The 25,575-nt window shown below is 45.8% G+C and overlaps 1 protein-coding gene across 2 annotated transcripts in view; it reads right to left on the bottom strand.

The window, feature by feature from the left end:
- Positions 1-25,575, bottom strand: part of LOC139416195 (actin filament-associated protein 1-like) — a 60,729-nt gene that overhangs the window by 13,757 nt on the left and 21,397 nt on the right. For both annotated transcript variants that reach the window (XM_071164580.1, XM_071164579.1), the window contains exons 4-9: positions 16,555-16,663; positions 16,184-16,401; positions 15,847-16,026; positions 8,398-8,481; positions 4,557-4,638; positions 1,451-1,603 (exon numbers count right to left, since the gene is read on the bottom strand). In XM_071164580.1, coding sequence (XP_071020681.1) covers positions 1,451-1,603; positions 4,557-4,638; positions 8,398-8,481; positions 15,847-16,026; positions 16,184-16,401; positions 16,555-16,663 — 826 coding nt within the window. The remainder of the gene's footprint in view (positions 1-1,450; positions 1,604-4,556; positions 4,639-8,397; positions 8,482-15,846; positions 16,027-16,183; positions 16,402-16,554; positions 16,664-25,575) is intronic.

Genomic DNA, 25,575 nt, shown 5'->3' with positions numbered 1-25,575 from the left:
ACAGTAGGTTGGAAAAAGTATGAACCCCTAGGCTAATGACTTCTCCAAAAGCTAATTGGAGTCAGGAGTCAGCTAACTTGGAGTCCAATCAATGAGATAAGATTGGAGATGTTGGTTAAAGCTGACTTGCCCTATAAAAACACAAAAAAATGTGAGTTTGTTATTCACAAGAAGCATTGCCTGATGTGAACCATGCCTCGAAAAAAAGAGATCTCAGAAGACCTATGATTAAGAATTGTTGACTAGCATAAAGCTGGAAAGGGTTACAAAAGTATCTCTAAAAGCCTTGATGTTCATCAGTCCATGGTAAGACAAATTGTCTATTAATGGAGAAAGTTCAGCACTGTTGCTACTCTCCTTAGGAGTGGCCGTCCTGCAAAGATGACTGCAAGAGCACAGCGCAGAATGCTCAATGAGGTTAAGAATAATCCTAGAGTGTCAGCTAAATACTTACAGAAATCTCTGTTGACAAGTCTATGATACGTAAAACACTAAACAAGAATGGTGTTCATGGGAGGACATCCCGGTAGTAGCCACTGATGATGAACATTGTTGCACGTCTGAAGTTTGCAAAAGCGCACCTGGATGTTCCACAGCACTACTGGCAAAATATTCTGTGGACAGATGAAACAGTTGAGTTGTTGGAAGGAACACACAACACTATGCGTGGAGAAAAAAAAAAGGCACAGCACACCAACATCAAAACCTCATCCCAACTGTAAAGTATGGTGGAGGGAGCATCATGTTTTGTGGCTATTTTGCTGCCTCAGGGCCTGGACAGCTTGCTGTCATAGGCGGAAAAATAAATTCCCAAGTTTATCATGACATTTTGCAGGAGAATGTTAGGCTATCTGTCCGCCAATTGAAGCTCAACAGAAGTTGGGTGATACAACAGGATAACGACCCAAAACACAGAAGTAAATGAACAACAGAATGGCTTCAACAGAAGAAAATATGCCTTCTGGAGTGGCCCAGTCAGAGTCCTAACCTCAACCCGATTGAGATGCTGTGGCATGACCTCAAGAGAGCAGGTCACACCAGACACTCCAAGAATATTGCGAAACTGAAACAGTTGGTGGTCAAAAATTCCTCCTGACCGTTGTGCAGATCTGATCCGCAACCACAGAAAACGTTTGGTTGAGGTTATTGCTGCCAAAGGAGGGTCAACCAGTTATTAAATCCAAGGGTTCACATACTTTTTCCACCCTGCACTGTGAATCTTTACACAGTGTGCTCAATAAAGACATGAAAATGTATAATTGTCTGTGTGTTATTAGTTTAAGCAGACTGTGTTTGTCTATTGTTGTGACCTAGATGAAGATCAGATCAAATTTTATGACCATTTTATGCAGAAATCCAGGTATTTCCAAAGGGTTCACATACTTTTTCTTGCCACTGTAGGTTGACCTCTAAACCCCAGATGTGCTCTAACCCCTAAGAGGTGTCTTACCACAGGTGGGTATGTCCTCCTCGGCTGAAGATGTCTGTTCGTCAGTGGACGGCTTCTTTTTGCCCAGGCCAATTATCTTAGTTATCTTCTTTCCCGCCCCTTTTCCCAGCGTGCCTCCCTTCTGACTCTTCTGAGAGTCCTTCTTTCCTTTACCTGAGAGAGAGAGAGAGATAAAGAGAGAGGGAGAGGAAGAGAGAGAGAGAGAGAGAGGGAGTGAAAGAGCAAAGAGAGACATGCAATGTCAGAGAGCTAGACCTTCGAGGTAATTTCACCTTTAAGAATGAAAAAAATATTACATCAGCTATTTGACCAGATTGTCATATCATTTGAATATTTAGGTCAGTAATTAGGCCTCAATTCTACTAACCGAAGAAGCCCACGGACACAATGACAGTGCACATTCTCCTGTAAATACCGCTAAACTGGACTAAACCCGGTCATAAAGCCTGTCTCTCTGTGTGTCTGAATAGAAAATCTGCTGGTCGTCTGAGGGTTGTTTGGATTGTGTGGTCTGCGGTGAGCAGGGTTTGGTCGAAGAGATCCACTCTGGAAACTGCCAGAAGGGTAAACGAGAGATGAGCCACAGACAGAATGACAAGAATAGACGTCACATAGTTGAGAAGAGATGATGGAAATGGCCATAAAATTATTTGTATGTATAGTGTGTGACAGGGAGATTCACTGACTAGAAAGTAGTGCATATTCCTATAAGCTTTTGTCTTAAGAAAAGTGCAATATTTAAATTCTCCCAATATCTGCAGAGTTTGATTATCTGCATCATACCCATGTACATTATTACCTGTTAATATCTATTAATTACTACAGAATATAGTATAACTCCCCCTTCACAAAGTTGTGGAGGTCCCATTTTCCTTTGTGGAGACGGACACAATAGTGAGACAGAAAGAAGAGAGGGGTTTTCTGAGGCAGGGGTGCAAAATTCCCTGTGAATGATGTCATCGTAGTGAAGCAGCTGACGCTCGGAGTCTGGAGTGCTTCTGCAGACAGACGCTTACGCTGACACACACACAGAGAGACGCAGACAGACGTAAGACACACACACCTCCGCTGCCCTGCAGGAATCAACTCAACTCCCGTTACCCTGATAGTGATGATATCTACCATGGCGACAAATCTTATCAAATATGTGGCCATTTCTGCCCAACCCCTGCTAGTGATTTATTTCTCACACACACACACACACACACACACACACACACACACACACACACACACACACACACACACACACACACACACACACACACACACACACACACACACACACACACACACACACACACACACACACACACACACACACACACACACACACACACACACACTCTCTCTCTCTCTCTAGACTTCGGGCCTAAGGTAGGAAGCCAGACACATGTGTGAAAGAGCTTCACTTTGAATGATTATAATAATTTTCCTCTTCTGTTTGCCATGAAAGACAGGAGGGAAACTCTCTGATCAAGCTAATTTGATTCCACTGAGTCAAGTTCGCTTCTTACCAGCCATGGAAGGAATGTGGCTGATTAAGCTGAAAAAGGGGGTTTGGAGACCCGTTGTTCTCCCCTCAGAAAGTGGGCAGCTGGGGTTAAATGGTGTGAGAAGAGTGGGTCTGTGGTAGTTGTTTGGCTTGGAGATGCAGTGGTACTGTAGAGATATGAGGTGATATCATCAACCACTGGCTCGCCACTGGTGACATAGTGTATGGACTCAAGCCACCACCCACCCCTACTCCGTGGGAACTAGATATGAGAGGATTGGAGGAGTGCAAGCAATATGGCAAATATTCATCCTAGCCTATCAGAGGGCATTGCGGAGCTTTACCATATAGGGGTAGGGGTAGGGGATATGGGTCAATTTGGGATTGGGCATCAAATAATAATTGATGAATGAAAGTTGGGGAATAAAAGTGGTAGCCAAGCAGCATTACCCCTCCAATCCTCCAGAGGGCAGTATCATAATACACTCACAATTGGTCTCACCAGAGGGAGCACTACAAATGCATAGACTTACAGCAATCTGTCAAAAGCCATCAGTCAGAGATCGTGTGCATATTTCCACAACAATCACGGTTTCCCAGCTGTGATATGCAAACTATTAGACACAGGTCTATTAATCACAGCCTGGGGAGAGAGAGCGTTGGTTTGTGCGTAATGAAACCAAACACAAACAGCTCTAAATTCCAGAGAATCCAAACAAGAGGTCTCGACAAGTGAAATGAACATGTGAACCCCGCGGAATTGAGCTTGTCGAGCAAGCAGACGCTGAACAATCCCATCCTGCATTTTAGACAGCATCTCGGCTGTCTTGGTACTGGGTGCAGGAAAAAAGGATCCATATCAACTAAACGTTGAATAAATCCAAATGCTCAAGTCCATTGTTGCTGTAGCTAATCTCAATCATACTCCCCTGAACACACAAGCTGCTCTGACCCTGAAGAAAATACACCCCATCTCCAATCAACATAGAGTATAGAGGGATTTACAGCTGGGTCAACGCTGAAGAAACACAAGGCTTCATGAGCATCGGTGGTGCCTTCATCCAGAATTTGGTCGACCTGACCAAATTCAAATAGAAAAGTGTGTTATAGATCCGTCATTCTCTTTTGAACGAACGTCTAAAAAGTGGTAGATCCGTTCTATGTGCTCTATTTCTATGCTTCCCGGTCTTAAGTTTAGTTTTTGTTCTATTACTTTCGGCTTGGAACACCAGCTTCAAACAGCTGAAAATACAATATTTTTGGTTATGAATAAGATATTTCACAGCGGTTTAGATGGTACAATGATTCTCTACACAATACTTACTTGTTTTGTCACTGAAATGACTCAAAACAACTCAAATTCTAGCAACTAGGAAATGGCAGAGCGATTTCTGCATAGTGCATCTTGAAGACTAAAGGATAAAGAATATGAATCTAGAGCTAAAACATGGCTTACATGCCATTACTCATTTAACTTCCAGAGGGACAGTATTGAACCAAGGGAAAGCCCAACATCAAGAGTGTGTGTTCAAAACCAGAATGCCATTAACCCAGTATGATGTGCTGTACTTAGTGTAGCTATAAGTATTCCAGACCCTTCCCTGGTCTCACCTTGGTCCTTACAGTCGGTGACGGTGTGTCCGTTCTCATGGGGCGGCTCGCCATCTGAGCTCGGCCTATCACATGACACCTTCTGCAATGGAGGAGTTAGAACTGTTAGACAGATATTTACATTAAAAAATATATATTTAACCCTTATTTTACAGGTAAATTGACCAAGAACACATTCTCATTTACAGCAACGACCTTGGGGATAGTTACAGGGGAGAGGAGGGGGGGATGAATGAGCCCATTGGAAGCTGGGGCTGATTAGGTGGTCATGATGGTATGAAGGCCAGATTGGGAATTTAGCCAGGACACCGGGGTTAACAATAAGTGCCATGTGATCTTCAGTGACCACAGTGTGTCAGGACACCCGTTTAACGTCCCATTCGAAAGACGGAACCCTACACAGGGCAACGCTCCCAATCACTGCCCTGGGGCATTCAAAAACAAATAATAATTAGAACAGAGGAAAGAGTGCCTCCTACTGGCCCTCCAAAACCAATTCTAGCAGCAACTGGTCTCCCATCGAGGGACCGACCCGGACCAAACCTGTTTAGCTTCAGAGGCAAGCCAGCAGTGGGATGCAGGGTGGTACACATGCAGACAGAAATATAAAAACAGACAAACACACACACAGACACAGAGCGAGAGAGAGAAATACAGACGCACACACACACACAGACACAGAGCGAGAGAGAGAAATACAGAGATGCGCACACACACACACACACACACAGAGCGAGAGAGAGAAATACAGAGACGCGCACACACACACACACAACCATATACATAAAACACACACTGTACCCACAGAGAATCTCGGAGAGCATCTGCAACATGTTATGGTTGAAATAATTAGGCTAGGCTTCTGTGTACTGTGCCAGCTAGGGAGCGGTTTGTCATTAAACTCCTTCTGATCTGCCTAATTTTCCACCACCGTACACACACACACACACACACACACACACACACACACACACACACACACACACACACACACACACACAAGCTCTGTACAATAAGGCTCCAACAGTTCCAGTAAGTTTACCTGTTTTCTCCAGGCTATTGAAATCCAATAACACACTCTTCCTTCACCTCCCTACACAAACTGTGCCAGAGCTGTCATTAAGTGCTATTTGGCACAACAATTACAGCTTTTACTGCAATGTGCTGCCCTGGCATCCTGCTTGTTATTAGGGAACACAGGCGAGGGGCCCTATGGCAGCATACAGGGATATGTGTGTGTGTGTATATACACTGCTCAAAAAAATAAAGGGAACACTAAAATAACACATCCTAGATCTGAATGAATGAAATATTCGTATAAAATACTTTTTTCTTTACATAGTTGAATGTGCTGACAACAAAATCACACAAAAATTATCAATTGAAATCAAATTTATCAACCCATGGAGGTCTGGATTTGGAGTCACACTCAAAATTAAAGTGGAAAACCACACTACAGGCTGATCCAACTTTGATGTAATGTCCTTAAAACAAGTCAAAATGGGGCTCAGTAGTGTGTGTGGCCTCCACGTGCCTGTATGACCTCCCTACAACGCCTGGGCATGCTCCTGATGAGGTGGCGGATGGTCTCCTTAGGGATCTCCTCCCAGACCTGGACTAAAGCATCCGCCAACTCCTGGACAGTCTGTGGTGCAACGTGGCGTTGGTGGATGGAGCGAGACATGATGATCTGCTCAATTGGATTCAGGTCTGGGGAACGGGCCGGCCAGTCCATAGCATCAATGCCTTCCTCTTGCAGGAACTGCTGACACACTCCAGCCACATGAGGTCTAGCATTGTCTTGCATTAGGAGGAACCCAGGGCCAACCGCACCAGCATATGGTCTCACAAGGGGTCTGAGGATCTCATCTCGGTACCTAATGGCAGTCAGGCTACCTCTGGCGAGCACATGGAGGGCTGTGCGGCCCCCCATAGAAATGCCACCCCACACCATGACTGACCCACCGCCAAACCGGTCATGCTGGAGGATGTTGCAGGCAGCAGAACGTTCTCCAAGGTGTCTCCAGACTGTCACATGTGCTCAGTGTGAACCTGCTTTCATCTGTGAAAAGCACAGGGCGCCAGTGGCGAATTTGCCAATCTTGGTGTTCTCTGGCAAATGCCAAACGTCCTGCTCGGTGTTGGGCTGTAAGCACAACCCCCACCTGTGGACGTCGGGCCCTCATACCAGCCTCATGGAGTCTGTTGCTGACTGTTTGAGCAGACACATGCACATTTGTGGCCTGCTGGAGGTAATTTTGCAGGGCTCTGGCAGTGCTCCTCCTTGCACAAAGTCGGAAGTAGCGGGGCTGCTGCTGGGTTGTTGCCCTCCTATGGCCTCCTCCACGTCTCCTGATGTACTGGCCTGTCTCCTGGTAGCGCCTACATGCTCTGGACACTACACTGACAGACACAGCAAACCTTCTTGCCACAGCTCGCATTGATGTGCCATCCTGGATGAGCTGCACTACCTGAGCCACTTGTGTGGGTTGTAGACTCCGTCTCATGCTACCACTAGAGTGAAAGCACCGCCAGCATTCAAAAGTGACCAAAACATCAGCCAGGAAGCATAGGAACTGAGAAGTGCTCTGTGGTTATCATCTGCAGAACCACTCCTTTATTGGGGGTGTCTTGCTAATTGCCTGCAATTTCCACCTGTTGTCTATTCCATTTGCACAACAGCATGTGAAATTTATTGTCAATGTTGTCCTAAGTGGACAGTTTGATTTCACAGAAGTGTGACTGACTTGGAGTTAAAATTGTGTTGTTTAAGTGTTCCCTTAATTTTTTTGAGCAGTGTATAAATATATATATATATATACACACACACACACACACACACTTGAAGTCAGAAGTTTACATACACCTTGGCCAAATACATTTGAACTCAGTTTCTCAATTCCTGACATTTAATCCTAGTAAAAATTCTCTGTCTTAGGTCAGTTAGGATCACCACTTCATTTGAAGAATGTGAAATGTCAGAATAATAGCAGAGAGAATGATTTATTTCAGCTTTTTCTTTCATCACATACCCAGTGGGTCAGAAGTTTACATACACTCAATCCGTATTTGGTAGCAATGCCTTTAAATTGTTTATCTTGGGTCAAACGTTTCGGGCATCCTTCCACAAGCTTCCCACAATAAGTCGGGTGAATTTTGTCCCATTTCTCCTGACAGAGCTGGTGTAACTGAGTCAGGTTTGTAGGCCTCCTTGCTCGCACACGCTTTTTCAGTTCTGCCCACACATTTTCTATAGGATTGAGGTCAGGGCTTTGTGATGGCCACTCCAATACCTTGACTTTGTTGTCTTTAAGCCATTTTGCCACAACTTTGGAAGTATGCTTGGGGTCATTGTCTATTTGGAAGACCCATTTGCGACCAAGCTTCAACTTCCTGACTGATGTCTTGAAATGTTGCTTCAGTATATCCACATAATTTTTCTTCCTCATGACGCCATCTATTTTGTGAAGTGCACCAGTCCCTCCTGCAGCAACCCCCCCCCCCCACTACATGATGCTGCCACCCCCGTGCTTCATGGTTGGGATGGTGTTCTTCGGCTCGCAAGCCTCCCTCTTTTTCCTCCAAACATAACGATGTTCATTATGGCTAAACAGTTCTATTTTGTTTCATCAGACCAGAGGACATTTCCCCAAAAAGTACGATTGTTGTCCCAATGTGCAGTTGCAAACCGTAGTCTGGCATTTTAATGGCGGTTTTGGAGCAGTGGCTTCTTCCTTGCTGAACGGCCTTTCAAGTTATGTCGATATAGGACTCGTTTTACTGTGGATATAGATACTTTTGTACGTTTTCCTCCAGCATCTTCCGGCGTTCTGCTCCTTACCTTCTCCAGGTCGGGCTTATGTACAGGAGACCCGGCGCCTGCTCCATCTGAGTCCCCTCCGTTGCTGCACACCTCCCTCATCACCTACAGGAAGAGGAAGACCAGACACACAACGACAGCACTGTTTAGTTACAACAATTAAATCATCAGTTCATGCTCATTTCAAGCATGGGAGCAAGATTGAACAGGTCATGTCAATGGCAATTCATTTCAAAAACGTGTTACACTGTGTTACATCAGCAGATGGATCATCGTGCAGTATGAAACACACGCAGTATGAAACACACGCACCATGACTGACAGAAAAGTCGCGGGGGAAAAAGGCAACGGCTCGGTACACAGATAGCTAGCTGTACAGTACTTGACTACAGCCATTGGTCGATTGCCATTGTCGCATCCATTGTGAGACGCATCCATTGTGTTAGGTAACACGCCCATTCAGAACGGCATATCCAGGGATATCCACACACTGCATGGGGGCGTGGATGGGCCGCCAGTTTGGATCAACATGACCTTGCAGAACCTCCAACCTGGCAACCCATCAACAGCACAACCACCACCATATTGAGTCAATATCATTGACACATGAGCAGCGAGTGAATGAATGATAACGCTATGCTAGGTTAACCTATCGAGGGGTGACTTGGGGACTACTGTGGAGACAGGCAACATGTACACAAGCACGTACGCGCACGCAGGTATTCACGCACGTGCACACACACAAACAACCCTCAAAACACACACACACACAACCCTTCAAAACCATCTGCGTCTGTCCCCGCGGTGGAGTTCTTCTCAGCGACTCTGCTCACCACAGTTCATTGGCTTTGGCTGGGAGCGAACATAATTGGCGCTGCAGGGAAATTACAGGCTGTGGCTGGGCTCCATGGTTTTGGCCCTAGCCAGAGCGTTGCTGGAACGTTTGGGACAGACATGAACTAAATGTCTCCCTATCTGCCATCAGGGAGAGGCAAATCACACAGTTTATATGATATTATACAGATAAAATCAAATCAAATGTTATTGGTCACACATATTTAGCAGATGCTATTGCGGGTGTGGCGAAATGCTTGGGTTTTGGGTTGGGTTTGGAGGGCTTAAGGACTTTCGTCATTTGCCAATAGAAGGGTGTTTTGTTAAATCTGGGAGAATACTCTTCATTTATGCTTCACATCAATCTAGTGCCATAAACATTTGTGGCATATAACTGGAAAATATGCTTCTCTGCTGAATCTTTGAATGGCAGTGTTCTTATTGTGAGTGACAACCCATACTTTAACACCATGCATACTATACTGCATGTACATGGATAAAGATCCATGGTGTAAAGGAACACCTAGGTGAGAATGCTGTTCATTGACTACAGCTCAGCGTTCAACAGCATAGTGCCCTCAAAGCTCATCAATAAGCTAATGGCCCTGGGACTAAACACCGCCCTCTGCAACTGGATCCTGGACTTCCTGACGGGCCGCCCCCAGGTGGTAAGAGTAGGCAACAACCCGTTTGCCACGCTGATCAACAACACTGGGGCCCCTCAGAGGTGTGTACTTAGTCCCCTACTGTACTCCCTGTTCACCCATGACTGGCCAAACACGACTCCAACACCATCATTAAGTTTGCTGACGACACAATAGTGGTAGGCCTGATCACCGACAACGATGAGACAGCCTATAGGGAGAAGGTCAGAGACCTGGCAGTGTGGTGCCAGGAGAACAAGCAAGACAAAAGAGCTGAGCGCGGCCTACAGGAAAAGGTGGACGAACAGGCCGCCATTAACATCGACGGGGCTGTAGTGAAGCGTGTCGAGAGCTTCAAGTTGCTTGGTATCCACATCACCAACGAACTATCATGGTCCAAACACAAGACAGTCGTGAAGAGGGCACGACAACACATTTTCCCCCTCAGAAGACTGAAAAGATTTGGCATGGGTTCCCAGATCCTCAAAACATTCTACACAGCTGCACCATCGAGAGCATCCTGACCAGTTGCATCACTGCCTGATATGGCAACTGCTTGGCATCTGACCGTAAGGCGCTACAAAGGGTAGTGCGTACGGCCCAGTACATCACTGGAGCCAAGCTTCCTACCATCCAAGACCTATACAATAGGCGTGTCAGAGGAAAGCCCAAAAAAGTGTCAGAGACTCCAGCCACCCACGTCATAGACTGTTTTCTCTGCTACTGCATGGCAAGCAGTACCGGTACCGGACCAAAAGGCTCCTCAACAGCTTCTACCCCCGAACCATATGACTGCTGAACAATTAATCAAATAGCCACCGGACTATTTACATTGACCCCCCCCTATTTGTTTTGTACACTGCTGCTACTTGCTGTTTATTACCTATGCATAGTCACTTCACCTCTACCTATATGTTCAAATTCTCCTTCTCCCAAATCCAGTCAGCTGATGTTCTGAAAGAGCTGCAAAATCTGGACCCCTACAAATCAGCCGGGCTAGACAATCTGGACCCTTTCTTTCTAAAATTATCTGCCGAAATTGTTGCCACCCCTATTACTAGCCTGTTCAACCTCTCTTTCGTGTCATCTGAGATTCCCAAAGATTGGAAAGCAGCTGCGGTCATCCCCCTCTTCAAAGGGAGGGACACTCTTGACCCAAACTGCTACAGACCTATATCTATATCTAGATTACCGACCATTTCGAATCTCACCATACCTTCTCTGCTATGCAATCTGGTTTCAGAGCTGGTCATGGGTGCACCTCAGCCACGCTCAAGGTCCTAAACGATATCTTAACCACCATCGATAAGAAACATTACTGTGCAGCCATATTCATTGATCTGGCCAGGGCTTTCGACTCTGTCAATCACCACATCCTCATCGGCAGACTCGACAGCCTTGGTTTCTCAAATGATTGCCTCGCCTGGTTCACCAACTACTTCTAGTTCAGTGTGTCAAATCGGAGGGTCTGCTGTCCGGACCTCTGGCAGTCTCTATGGGGGTGCCACAGGGTTCAATTCTTGGACCGACTTTCTTCTCTGTATACATCAATGATGTCGCTCTTGCTGCTGGTGAGTCTCTGATCCACCTCTACGCAGACGACACCACTCTGTATACTTCTGGCCCTTCTTTGGACACTGTGTTAACAATCCTCCAGGCAAGCTTCAATGCCATACAACTCTCCTTCCGTGGCCTCCAATTGCTCTTAAATACAAGTAAAACTAAATGCATGCTCTTCAACCGATCGCTGCCTGCACATTCCCGCCTGTCCAACATCACTACTCTGGACGGCTCTGACGTAGAATACATGGACAACTACAAATACCTAGGTGTCTGGTTAGACTGTAAACTCTCCTTCCAGACCCACATCAAACATCTCCAATCCAAAGTTAAAACTAGAATTGGCTTCCTATTTCGCAACAAAGCATCCTTCACTCACTCGCCCTTGTAAAACTGACCATCCTACCAATCCTCGACTTCGGCAATGTCATTTACAAAATAGCATCCAATACCCTACTCAACAAATTGGATGCAGTCTATCACAGTGCAATCCATTTTGTCACCAAAGCCCCATATACTACCCACCATTGTGACCTGTACGCTCTCGTTGGCTGGCCCTCGCTTCATACTCGTCGCCAAACCCACTGGCTCCATGTCATCTGCAAGAGCCTGCTAGGTAAAGTCCCCCCTTATCTCAGCTCGCTGGTCACCATAGCATCTCCCACCTGTAGCACGCGCTCCAGCAGGTATATCTCTCTGGTCACCCCCAAAACCAATTCTTTCTTTGGCCGCCTCCCCTTCCAGTTCTCTGCTGCCAATGACTGGAACAAACTACAAAAATCTCTGAAACTGGAAACACTTATTTCCCTCACTAGCTTTAAGCATCAACTGTCAGAGCAGCTCACAGATTACTGCACCTGTATATAGCCCACCTATAATTTAGCCCAAACAACTACCTCTTTCCCTACTGTATTTATTTTGCTCCTTTGCACCCCATTATTTTTATTTCTACTTTGCACATTCTTCCACTGCAAATCTACCATTCCAGTGTTGTACTTGCATTTACTTTGCCACCATGGCCTTTTTTTTGCCTTTACCTCCCTTATCTCACCTCATTTGCTCACATCGTATATAGACTTGTTTATACTGTATTATTGACTGTATGTTTGTTTTACTCCATGTGTAACTCTGTGTCGTTGTATGTGTCGAACTGCTTTGCTTTATCTTGGCCAGGTCGCAATTGTAAATGAGAACTTGTTCTCAACTTGCCTACCTGGTTAAATAAAGGTGAAATAAATAAAAAACCTTGACTAACGAGTACTATTTTACTTTAATTTATTTGGTAAATATTTTCTTAACTCTTCTTGAACTGCACTGTTGGTTAAGGGCTTGTAAAGTAAGCATTTCAAAGGTAAGGTCTACACTTGTTATATTCGGCACGTGACAAATAAAGTTTGATTTGATGTGTACACGCACAGGCATCCATACTCTCGTGCAGGACATGGGTGTTGCCAAACATCGAGTGGCCCCAATGCAAAATGATTTCAGAGGAAGGATTTCAGGCAACACTGGCAGCAATGGACAATCATAAGAGCCTGACTGGGATAGGACGTGAACAGTGATTATAGAGCGAGACTGTGAGTGTAAACAGGCAACACACAGTGTGAGACGCCAAGCAGCCACTGCAGACCAGTAACCATATGACATGCAACATTATATCTCACCAGGCCTGCTTGCAGAAACAGAGGGATAATTACCACAAGACGAAAGAGAGGGAGGAGGAGAATAAGAGGAGGAAGAGAAAGATTACTAGCATTGGCCCAGTAGAGAAGAGGAAGAAAAGCAGGTCATGTTGAAGACGAGCGCTACAGAGACAAAGGAGAGATGAGGTAAGGGAACAAGAAGAAAAATATCAAATTCACGAGACCAAAAGGCACTGGAAAGGATTAGAAAGGTAGTAGCAACCCTATATGGACATTTAGATTCCATAAACAGTTCATTAGTCACACAATTTCTGGATTTCACATTAGTAAACCGTTTTGGTGCGCCTCAAGGCTCCGTTCTAGTCCCGTCTCCATTTACCAATGTAGTCTTACACGACTCAGTTCTTTACAGAGACATGGCATTGGTTCATAATCCTCCGACTAGGGTGGGATTTATCGGAGATCTTTTATATCCATTATTCCATCTTTAATGTGAAATGCAAGAGTGATTATTATCGAAGCTCTGTGTCTCTGGATGGAGAAACATAGTGGGGGAGACAGAGACAGAGAAGAAAAGAGAGAGCGGGGAAGAGTGAGAAAGACAGAGCAAGCGAGAAAGAAAGAAAGAAAGACAAAAACTAAGGAAAGACAAAGAAACAGAGAAAGAGAGAGAAACAGATCCCTTTTATTCTAGGGTCCTAGGCAACATCTAGCCCTAACATCCAAACACATGCTCCACACTCTAATCTTTTTGGCTCTGTGAGCTGCTCAAACACCCCCAGGCGTAACTGTATGCAGAGCAGGCCAAGATAATATCTCGTCCCTCACTGTACAGTTAATCATGCGAAGGTAAAATATGTGACTTCATTCCAATCCATCCACTCTATGCTCCTGTTTTGGGGTACGTCGAACCACGGCCAGCCGGGTCTCATAATTGAGCGCACTGATTGCAAGAGTCATTGGGTATGAAAAAGTAAGCATATGTCAATTAAGTAAACTTAAAACAGAGAGATAGTTTGGGGTGAGGGTGAAAGGCATGCGTTTATGTCGTGTTCACGTGTATCGGTTCAATGCCGTTTTAAAGTGCATTTCAACAGACACCTGACGAAATATGCAACAATGTCCTGTCTCGAGCGATAATTATGGATGTTGTGGTTCGGTTTGTATATCTGCGCAGTCCAGTACTTCTGCTCACAGGTACCTCGGCGCTACCCGAGAGTGCTGCTTCGCTGCAGCGAATCAATAAACAACCATACTTACCATATGGAAGCAGTAATTAAATCAGAACAAAAATATCTGACTAATCCCCTTTTTTCACTGCGGACATAAAGCTCTATAGAGGCCCACCATAGACGCAGGTTGACTTTTATTGGGATGATTCTTGTCCTGGAGGCAGAACTGAGCGATTTCCGCTAGATGGACCAGCTGCAAAGTCTAAATTGGCTATATTGAAAGAATTCAGAAAAACTACAATTAGGGATAACAGTGGGATTCAAATCAAATCACACTTTTATTCATCACATGCTTCGTAAACAACAGGTGTAGACAAACAGTGAAATGCTTACTCACTGACCCTTCTCAACAATGCAGAGAGAAAGAAATGTATGGGAGGTTACGGTGGGGGTTTAAAATCAGATTGTATGACTTTGTGGATGTGACCACTGCAGAATTGCCTCCAGAACAAGATCCATGCCAAAAAACGCTAACCTGCGAAATCTCAGGCCTCTCGGTTTTTTTAAAACGGGGCCCTCTTCAACAAAGTTTTTCACAGACCGGTGTGCTGTATGAAAAGGTTTAAAAAAAAGGGCCCTGTCGGTAAACTACAGAGCAGGAAATGTAATTGGCAGGAGCTGCATTCAGCAACTAGAGCAATGAAAAAACAAAAGGGGAAAAGGGGTCTTAAAATAGCGGCACAATGGGTTTTCAACGATAAACAACGGTTTACAAGGGGAATCTCAGGAAAGCAAGAGGTGAGGGGGGGGGGGGGGGGGGGGGGGGGGGTGTTGTAGCGTATGTGTGTAAGTGCATGTGTGTTTCTTTCAATTTGAACCCCCATGGCCTCTTCCATACTGCGATTGAAATGGAATAGCTCAAAGGCCTTTGGAATAACATACGGGGGGCAGAGGGGAAACTAAAAAGAACAGGTCTTTGTTTGATGTCAGCAGGATGGTTTGCTTTGCGGGCTTGTCGGAGTCCCCGGGAGAGGCAGGGCTGAGAGGGAGATCTGAGAGAGACGGCTCTACAAATACTAAGCAAACATCCTGACATTAGAGTGCAGACATCAGAAACACCTGTTCAAAATAACCATCTGGGCCCTAACACAATACCAGAAAGAAAAGTCCATCCGCTAAGGCAAAACAATGGGGACGTTATTCTCATAATATGATTATGTTATAAGTAATCTCTCCCCTTTAAAAAACAACCAGTGGCATACTGTACCTCTGGACAGACATTCCAGAAGAATCATGCTTCAGGATTGATGGGAAATACACTCGATCCTGTTCTCACTCCAAAAGAGTGCATTGGACAGGGTGACCCCTCTACATAGAACCAGTCCGTTTCTGATTTACCCAACTTGTCATTGTATCCAATGCACACATTAGTCTGGCACTCCGTCTACAATGGTGTTGCGGTAACTTGGGACCATCGTCAGACAGCAAACCTCCGTAGCAACCCTCTGTAACATCCTAATTGGTGTCTCGGGTCATTCCGTTACCCCTGGACCCCTCGGTCTACAATAGTGCGCGCCGCTGTAATGTCATAATCTGTGTCTCGGGTAATTGTGTTACCTTGAGCCACTCCTCCGCCTGCTCTTTGCTCTGCACGGCCAGGACCAGGGCATCTGCTCCCTGGTGCACTATCTTCAGCTCGTGTTTCTTCTTCTTGCCGTCCTTGGGGACGTGTGTGATGCTGCAGCCTGATAACACTAGCTCCATCTGGGGCGCCTGGTCTTTAGATGACTTGTAGCACTGGAGGAGGGAGGAGAGAGAGAGAGAGAGAGAGAGAGAGAGAGAGAGAGGTCAATGACCCAGTGGGTCAAGTTTTTGTGTGCGTCTCCGGGTGCGCGTGGCTATTGATGTGTGAAGGTGACAGTGTGTCTCTCTGTGTCTGTGCGTGCGTCCGTACCAGCAGCTTGTTGTCCTTGATGACACAGAGCAGCTTGGTCCACTGGCCGAAGCGTTTCTTGCGCAGCAGGAAGGCACAGATGCGTGCGTCCTTGACGAGATCCATGGAGGCCTCCTCGCTAGGCCACTGGTGTCGCATCTTCTTCCCTCTACCCTTCCCGTCCTCCTCCTCCTCGTCATACGACTCATACGAACTGCTCATCTGGTCCGAATCGTAGTCTGAGAGATCGTTGAGGGATAATAAAATGTAAGATATTGACTGCAGGGGCGGGTGTAGGTTCATTGTGAGTGAACGTGTGTTCACGTTGTGTGTGTGTGTGTGTGTGTTTGTGTGTATTCACATGGATGTGCGTTTGTGTTTTGTACACTTACTGGAGGTGATGTATTCTGGGGCTTTTCCAGGACTGAGGGGGACGGCCTCTTCATAGTAGCCCTCTGGGAGAGACGAGCTGGGGAGAGGAGGAGGCCCGTTGTCTGGAGGCTGGAGGAAACACAGGGAGAGAGAGGGATTGGTTACGATGCACTGTAGTCTATGGGAAAGCGCCACAGGGAGGTTAATACGTGTGTTAGAGCGTGACAGGCAGGGCGCAAACACAGGAAGTAGCTACTTCGGATGTGAGGTCCCTTTAGTGGAACTTCAAAGATTAAGTGTGACCCCCCGTCTATATGGTGGCCATCTTATCTCTAGGTTATCAATGAGACAATGGGAGGAAGGGATTCATTTAGTAATCAGCTGAGTTGACTCATGATTGGCTTTGTCACAGCAATCAACAGGTAAATCATTTTCACTAAGATGTGATGCTTTTCCACTTAGGCAATAACACTGGGGAGGGGGTAGAGGGAGAGAGAGAGAAGATCAAGAGAGAGAGGAGGAGATCGAGAGAGAGAGAGAGAGAGAGAGAGAGAGAAGGCAAAAAAAGAAGAAGAGGGGAATAGGATGGGAAATAACACTTCTTTGTTGTCTTCCCCACTTAGCTAGCTAGGGCGCGAGGAGAAACTAACTCACGCGCTGGGGTCTTTGCCTTCGGCTCTTAAAATAACATAATTGCGGCAATAAAAATCTAATCTCTCCAAGTGCATGGAAATAAATGTCTTCGTTGACATTTAATGCGGGAATTTGAGCATTCCCAGAGTTGGTCTTCACCCAGAGTGAGAGAGTACAGAGAGAGAGAGAGAGAGAGAGAGAGAGAGAGAGAGAGAGAGAGAGAGAACACAGAGAGTACAGAGAGAGAGAACACAGAGAGTACAGAGAGAGAGAGAGAACACAGAGAGAGAGAACAGAGAGAGTACAGAGAGAAAGAACAGAGAGAGTACAGAGAGAAAGAACAGAGAGAGAGAGCGCGAAAGAGAGAGAGAGAGAAAGAGAGAGAGAGATAAGCAATTATGGCTGGTGACTCCAATAAAGTCCCAGCAACACCCCCCCCCCCTCATGGAACGGTCCGCTCTAATTTCAGCAGCTGACGTTTTCTCTACCTGTGGAGGGTTTTAAGGGGGAAAATCCACCAGCGTTGTGAAACGCTAGCACTATGGGCCGTTGATCGCGGCCGCTCCCAAAAAGGCGCCAACCGACGGCACATCAATGTCCCCATCGTCATGGCAACATGGATATACGTGGCTATTCACGGGGGGGGGGGGGCATAAAAACATGTTGGTGTTGTTGTTTTCTTACAGTGCAGAGCAGAGCTATGTCAAAATGTATTTGTTACCGTGTAATCAGCAAAGCATTTATACTGGACACGTGAGTTAGCCCTATAGCGAGAGAGAGAGAAGGAAATCATATGACACACAGTAGTGTTAGGATGTGGGGCAATCCATCCAACAGGTCTGCGGTGACCATATTTATACATATAGATAGGGGAATCTAAATGCAAAGTCAATACGATGACTCTACACTACACTCATTAACCCAAAGGGAAATCGTAGAAGAACCAGCAGTGTTTATGCCATGCACACTGGCATGCTAGTTGCCATAGTTGTAGCTAGAAACTAGGGTAAAAGTGTCAAATTGGTAATAATCCTATCTGCAGCCCGTCTCTTATAACACTCAGCCACTCTGTCTAGGCAAACCCCAGAGACAAACACTAACCACTAATGATAAACACAAATTCATCACAGTGTGCGTTTCAGCACCAAAATGCTTCCTCAGTCTTTCTGCCTATGTCTTTACACCCTCCCCTCTTCCTTCTACAGTATTTACGCCCTTTATCTATCCATCTACACTCCCTTTCTCTCCATGTATGTTTTTTTTTTAAAACCTACCTGACTTGCCGAGTTAAATAAAAGGTTAAGAACAAATTCTTATTTACAACGACGGCCTACACCGGCCAAACCCGGACGACGCTGGGCCAATTGTGCACCGCCCTATGGGACTCCCAATCACGGCCGTTTATGATATAGCCTGGATTCGAACCAGGGTGTCTGTAGTGACACCTCTAGCACTGAGATGCATTGCCTTTGACCGCTGCGCCACTCGGGAGCCCCCCCGCCTCCTCCTAGTGTTATCTCCTAAGTGGAAGTATGTACTCCCTATCTTGTATCTACCCTCGCTCTCCCTCGCTCTCCATCTACCCTCGCTCTCCATCTACCCTCGCTATCCCCCACTCTCCATCTACCCTCGCTCTCCATCTACCCTCCCCCATCTACCCTCTCCCTCCCCATCTACCCTCTCCCTCCCTCTCTCCCCATCTACCCTCTCCCTCACTCTCTCCCTCTACCTTCTCCTTCCCTCTCTCCCCATCTACCCTCTCCCTCCCTCTCTCCCCATCTACCCTCTCCCTCTACCTTCTCCCTCCCCCGCTCTCCCTCTACCTTCTCCCTCCCCCGCTCTCCATCTACCCTCTCCCTACCTCGCTCTCCGTCTACCCTCTCCCTCCCTCCCTCCATCTATCCTCTCCCTCCATCTACCCTCTCCCTCCATCTACCCTCTCCCTCCATCTACGTATACTCCCCCTCTCTCTGTCCATCTACCCTCTCCCTCCATCTACGTATACTCCCCCTCTCTCTGTCCATCTACCCTCCCCATCGCCCCTCTCTCTGTCCATCTACCCTCCCTGTCTCCCTTTGTCTATATATTCCCTTTCCATCTAGAACTTTAACTCCAAGCAATGGCTCAAACCCAAAACCTCATCATATTTCCTCTGGGAAACAGTGCTTTGTGGTGAACTCATTTTCTGGCAAGGTCACTGGCCCACTAAACTCCACAGATGCTCCCCCCACCCCTCCTGACCCTCCCAGAAACTTCCCCACTGCACCAAAGGAGGAAGAGAGAAAGAAAGAAAGTTGAGTGAGTGAGTGGAAGACTTCAAAATCAAGAAAGAAAAAAATTTCAGCCTTGACATTTGAACAATAAGCTCTGGTAAAATACATCCACTTGGCCTTTTACCTTAAAACACAAAAGCTGGAGGTTGTGTTTGTGTTCGTGTGGTGGACTGCTTGGACTGTTGATGTTGGAAGGCCGGAACCTCTCAGCAGTATCAGAATGTGCTCATTTCCTTCTTAGAGCATGTTAGCAACAATAGCAGCATTAATAACTCTCGAGACTTGAAAGTTTTAGATTTGCGTTTTCAAACGCAATTGAAATTACTTGAGATGGAGATTGGAGTTGTGACCCCATCACTCTACTATGAGAGGTATTCAGGGTCTGGTCAAGTGCATTGGACACACACACACACACAAGCATCCGCGCAATCACGCACACACACACACACACCTACTTTTCGAACAGCCTGTTCGCATCCCAGAAATAATCTGGCTTGACGAATCACACGATCTGACTAACAGAATGCATTGTGGTCCAAGTGCATTCCAGCCTCTGATTGACCGTAAACAAACACCATCCGTAAACACCACAGAGGTGTCGGATCCAGATCGATGTCTACACGCTAATTAGCCCTAATCATTAGCATCTTGTTCAGCTGATCCTTACGCTGTACGCATGCAGTTCCAAACAAACCCTGAAAGTTTTGAAATACTATTGAACCAAGTTCTCCTATAGATGCATATGGCCTTGAACCCACCAATTCCGTTCCACATCCCAAAGCTATCTGCATAATACACTCCTATTGTGAATTCCCACCCATGTATCTTTTAGATTAACAGATCTGTGCATTTGATGCCCTTAAACCCAGCAATTTCCCCAATTCCAGGGAGCAGCCCATGTGTAATTAGGGAGCAGCAGTGAGGGAGGCCTGACTGTCCTTGGTTTGGAGACAATGTGGGGGAGATTTTTGTCTTTCTAGTCTGGGCTTAGCGCTCCATACCGCAATCCATTCTCTGTCTGTCTGCGTAGGAGGGGTAGTCAGTGTTGTGTCAATGTTTTTGCTGTCGTGGGAGTTGTGGGAACACAGAGGGGACAGAAGCAGGCTGACTCGCAGTTTGTCTGAGAGAGAAAGACTTCCCAAGATGCTTTGGGGTTTCTATCCATTTAGGTTGAGGGACTCTAGCAGTTGCTTCTCCATACACTATATAATAAAAATTACGTAGACACCCCTTCAAATGAATGGATTTGGCTATTTCAGCCACACCTGTTGCTGACAGGTGTATAAAATCGAGCACACAGCCATGCAATCTCCAAAGACAAACATTGATAGTAGAATGGCCTTACCGAAGAGCTGTGACTTTCAACGTGGCACCGTCATCGGAATCCACCTTTTCAATAAGTCAGTTCGTAAAATTCTTGCCCTGCTAGAGCTGCCCCGGTCAACTGTAAGTGCCGTTAGTCTAGGAGCAACTATGGCCCATGAAGTGGTAGGCCACACAAGCTCACAGAATGGGACCGCCGAGTGCTGAAGCATGTAATGCATAAAAATCGTCTATCCTTGGTTGTAACAGTCACTAAGAGTTCCAAACTGCCTCTGGAAGCTGACGTGTTCGTCGGGAGCTTCATGAAATAGATGTCCATGGCCGAGCAGCCACACACAAGTCTAAGATCACCATGCGCAATGCCAAGCGTCAGCTAGAGCGGTGTAAAGCTTGCCGCCATTGGACTCTGGAGTAGTTGAAACGCGTTCCCCGGAAGTGACGAATCATGCCATCTGGCAGTCCGACCGACGAATCTGGGTTTGGTGGATGCCAGAACGCTACCTGCCCGAATGCATAGTGCCAACTGTAAAGTTTGGTGGATGATGAATTATGGTCTGGGGCCTTGTTTCATGGTTCAGACTAGGCCATTAATTCCAGTGAAGGGAAATCTTAACGCTACAGCATACAATGACATTCTAGACGATTCTTTACTTCCAACATTGTGTCAACAGTTTGGTCAAGGCCCTTTCCTGTTTCAGCATGACAATGCCCCCGTGCACAAAGCCAGGTCAATACAGAAATGGTTAAATCGAGATAGGTGTGAAAGAACTTGACTGCCCTGCACAGAGCCCTGACCTCAACTCCATCAAACACCTTGGGATGAATTGGAACACCGACTGCGAGCCAGGCCTAATCGCCCAGCATCAGGGTCCGACCTCAGTAATGCTGAATAAAATCCCCGCAGCAATGTTCCAACATCTAGTGGAAAGCCTTCCCAGAAGAGTGGAGGCTGTTAGAGCTGGGGGGACCAACTCAATATTAACGTCCATGATTTTGGAATGAGATGTTTGACGAGCAGGTGTCCACATACTTTTGGTCATGAAGTGAAGTGAACATAAAAAATAAAAAAAATAAAAAAATAATTGGAGTTAGAAATTAAATATACCAATTAATTCTTGAAGAATATAACATACATTTTAAAGAGACTCGTGTCTATAATTCTATTTTTTTTTCTTGGTTTTAATTTAGTTATAATAGTGTCAAAAGCTGGCCAACATACTTTGTATTAGCCCATGGTGAACAAAAACACATGTTTTCTTCCATCTCATTCTCCATGACCCTGCCATTCCTATTCTGATATGGGTCCAGTCAAGTGCAGCCAACTTTAATCTGAGCTTTTCTGCTTACTAAATATGGAGGTCATCTCTCTGCCAGCCCCTGCAGCAGTTGGGGTCATCAGTGCATCTAAACCAAACAAGAGGGGGGAGAATTACTGATACGCATTGCGTGTGCATTCACATATGCATGCGCGCACACACACACACACGGATCATGGAGCCGTGCTAAGGCAGCACAAACTGGCTTCTGGGCCTCTGAGCCTTTTGCCTGGCCTTAGTGAACTCGCATGCACTGTAGGAACAAAAACAGTCTCTAGCACGCCTACCCGCTCTCCATATGAAACTGCCCCTGACGGTTGAAGGATGGTGAATAGGCCATTGTGTCTGAGAGAAACTCAAACCGGACTTCTACAGATTAGTCACTAGCGCACTCATACCAGTCCAAGAGCTTCTTGAGCACGCACACTCATGAAGATACACACATCCAGCTACTCTCACTCATGCACACACACACCATACAAAGTGGTTGGTGTGAAAAAACACCCTCTGCTGGATCCAAAAACCCAGCACTCCTCCCTTTCAGAACAAGCATGGCCACTGAGCCATGTTCACTGATGCTAATCTACGTGTTACACCAAACTGTTTTTACACGACCTGCCCATATTAGTGGACACCTCAGCAAACCCTTGTACCAGTTCCCATTCCGAATTCTATTCTCTCCCTCCCTCCCTCTTTTCCTGGGAATGGGAGTGGGGGATAAGTCTGTGTTTCTAGGCAGGTGTGCTCGTGCAGGCAGCCGGAGCGGATGTGCCAGTCTGAATGCCGAGAAGGGAAAAACCCAGCACAAGAGAAACAAGCATTGAGGGAGTGTGGAGCAGAGGAGTGATAGGAAACTTCCAGACCTCCACACCTCTTCCCCTCTTTCTGCCACCTCACAATGAGGTGTCAATATGGGCCAGAGGGAGGGGAGGGGTCCATGAGACTTTTGAAAAAACACGTGCATGGCTTGACATTAACCTGTTTATCCCCTTGTCCTTCAGACATGGAGGTAACTGAACATTTTGTTGTGTTGTTTGATGCAAGAAACCACCTTACAAAATATAATGCATTATTATTCCCATGCCATTGTTACAGAGAATCAGACAAATTATGCTACCCTCTGCCTATTGGCTACTTAGCTTATTCAAGACTGTCTCAAATTCAACACTGCCCTTTTAAGACAAAACACTTTTCAAAGATGTCTAGAAATGTACGTTTTGTGCTCTTGTAGGAAGCAATCACTCCCCTATTGCTGACTACAAATAATTTATTATGGGGCTAATAACTTACTAACTAGTAAAGGATATGAACAAAATGTGCATACGTAAATGTGCACACATGCAGCTCTTGCTTGAACTCAAAACAATCACATCTACTCACAACTGCTCATGCTGTGAATACAGTCCAGTTCAAAGTAAAATGGCAAGGATCGATATGGCAAAGGCCTATTTGCATATAGGCCTACTGCAGCTCTGATTGGTTATGCTGCACCAGTTTGTGTAGAGTACGGGCTGAGTCATAAATGTCAATGCAATAGAATCCTACTCCGATGCATTCTGCCAAAAACAAAATCTCTTGTATAGTTCATTTTGTTTCAGTATCTTAATTGATCACAATTGCCACAGTAAAGGGAAACGTTGATAGTGTTAACAGAGAAAACTCTAGAACAGTGGTCACCAACCTTTTGAGTCAACATCACTTCCTGAGTCAAAAATACCAAAATCTACCACACATGACTTAAAAATGTAAGCCTAATGCAACATGAACCAGTTAAAAACAGTACTGTAGCAATTAGGTTTGTGCAGTAAGCTATAGGCCCAATACATTATCACTGCATATAGGCTTTCCTTGAATTGCCCTGCCATTGCACTGTTGTTTGGGATTTAAACAATATATAATATTTCAAACTTTGAGGTAGGCTATATGATCACACCGGTAATAGAGCCGTTGTTGTATTACTTGTGAGGCACAGCTAAGTGAGCATACACTTTACAGGAGGATGGTGGCACCTTAATTAAGGAGAATTGTGGTAATGGCTGGAGAGGTTTCCATGTGTTTGATGCCATTTCATTTGCTCTGATCCGGCCATTATTAATGAGCTCTTCTCCCCTCAGCAGCCTGCTGTGATGATGGTGCCTGCATCTGATGGTCAGTCTCAGAGTAGGGAGAGAGCAGAAGATTGAGGGTCCGCCTCTCTACATCCGTCCGCTCTCCCTTTCCTCCACTGACACAAACCAAAAACGGACTTCCAGCTGATGGCAAAACTTGAGGCGCACCACATTATTTCTGCCTCATGCACCAATTCATGCCGTTACTCCTATGAACATGAGAAAGTGAAATATTCCTCGATATTAAAAAAGACCCAACCCACTAATAATAACAACGCAAACCTATCGATAGACTTTCCTACTCATTCATTCCTGCTGCACTGCATGTTGTAGTGCTGAGCGGAAATAGAAAGAACGCGCATTTTACGGATTATAAAAGTGTTGAATACAAAGTGTTGACAGTGCCGAGTAAGAACTTAAAAATGAACTCAGTCATGAAAACAGCAGCTCTTTGCTGTATTCGTTGACAGTCTCTCTCTAGTCATGGTTTTAAACGTTTTAAAATCTTGCAGTATTAACTCTGATGTAGCTTTCTTTTATGCCTGCTACGTTACTGCAGACACGATAATCGGAGCCTCCGATTGGCCAACGGTAGAGCTATAGTGCACTTGATTTGCTCTCCGGGCCTTCCAGGAAGGCAGAGTTTGTACCTTCAGACACATGAAATGGTTCAAAATGGCAACAGTTGAATCAGGTGTACCTACCGCCAACAGCCCAAGACAAATAAAAAAAGAAACAAGGCTTTATCATTGTTTTTTTTTACAGATATATTTGGCAATCGACTAGAGATTCGCCTTAAAGATTGACCAATCGATCGCGATCGACCTGGTGGTGACCACTGCTCTACAAAGTTGAGACATTTAATCTTGTGCTTCTCTCCATGGGCTGATATTTCTCCTGTGTGGCAGTCCCGGGGCTACTGCGCACCCACACAGCTTACAGGGAACATTGGTCGGGGGTAGAGCCTGGGATAGAGGGGCCGAGAAGGCCCCTGCTTTTGTTGGACAGCCCCGAGTGTCTGTTTGGGCTGGAATGGACTTTGCCTATTGTACTGGGAGAGAGCTGGCATAGTGAAACAGGCACACACACTCACATACTCATTCACTCCGAACACACATCCACACTCACATACCGAACAGACCCTCACTTACTTAGTCACACAGGAAGCGTGGTCCTTGCCAACTACCTACAGTCAGTCGTCATTCAGTTAGCTTAAGAGAGCGCTCTCATTCACCGAGTCAAATACGTATTCAGCTAGATCTTAATGCTTGGTTTTACTCCGTTTTAGAGGCAGTGTGAGTTTTCGCTTAGTTTCTTTATATAGTCAGTTAGATCACATCATCGATGGGAATAGAGAGAGACTTGGCCCTATAAAAACGGTCTTTGAA

Source organism: Oncorhynchus clarkii, chromosome 9 (assembly GCF_045791955.1).
Source record: "Oncorhynchus clarkii lewisi isolate Uvic-CL-2024 chromosome 9, UVic_Ocla_1.0, whole genome shotgun sequence".
Classification (NCBI taxonomy): domain Eukaryota; kingdom Metazoa; phylum Chordata; class Actinopteri; order Salmoniformes; family Salmonidae; genus Oncorhynchus; species Oncorhynchus clarkii.
The sequence above is the reverse complement of the archived record's forward strand: the minus strand, read 5'-3'. Positions and strand labels throughout refer to the sequence as shown.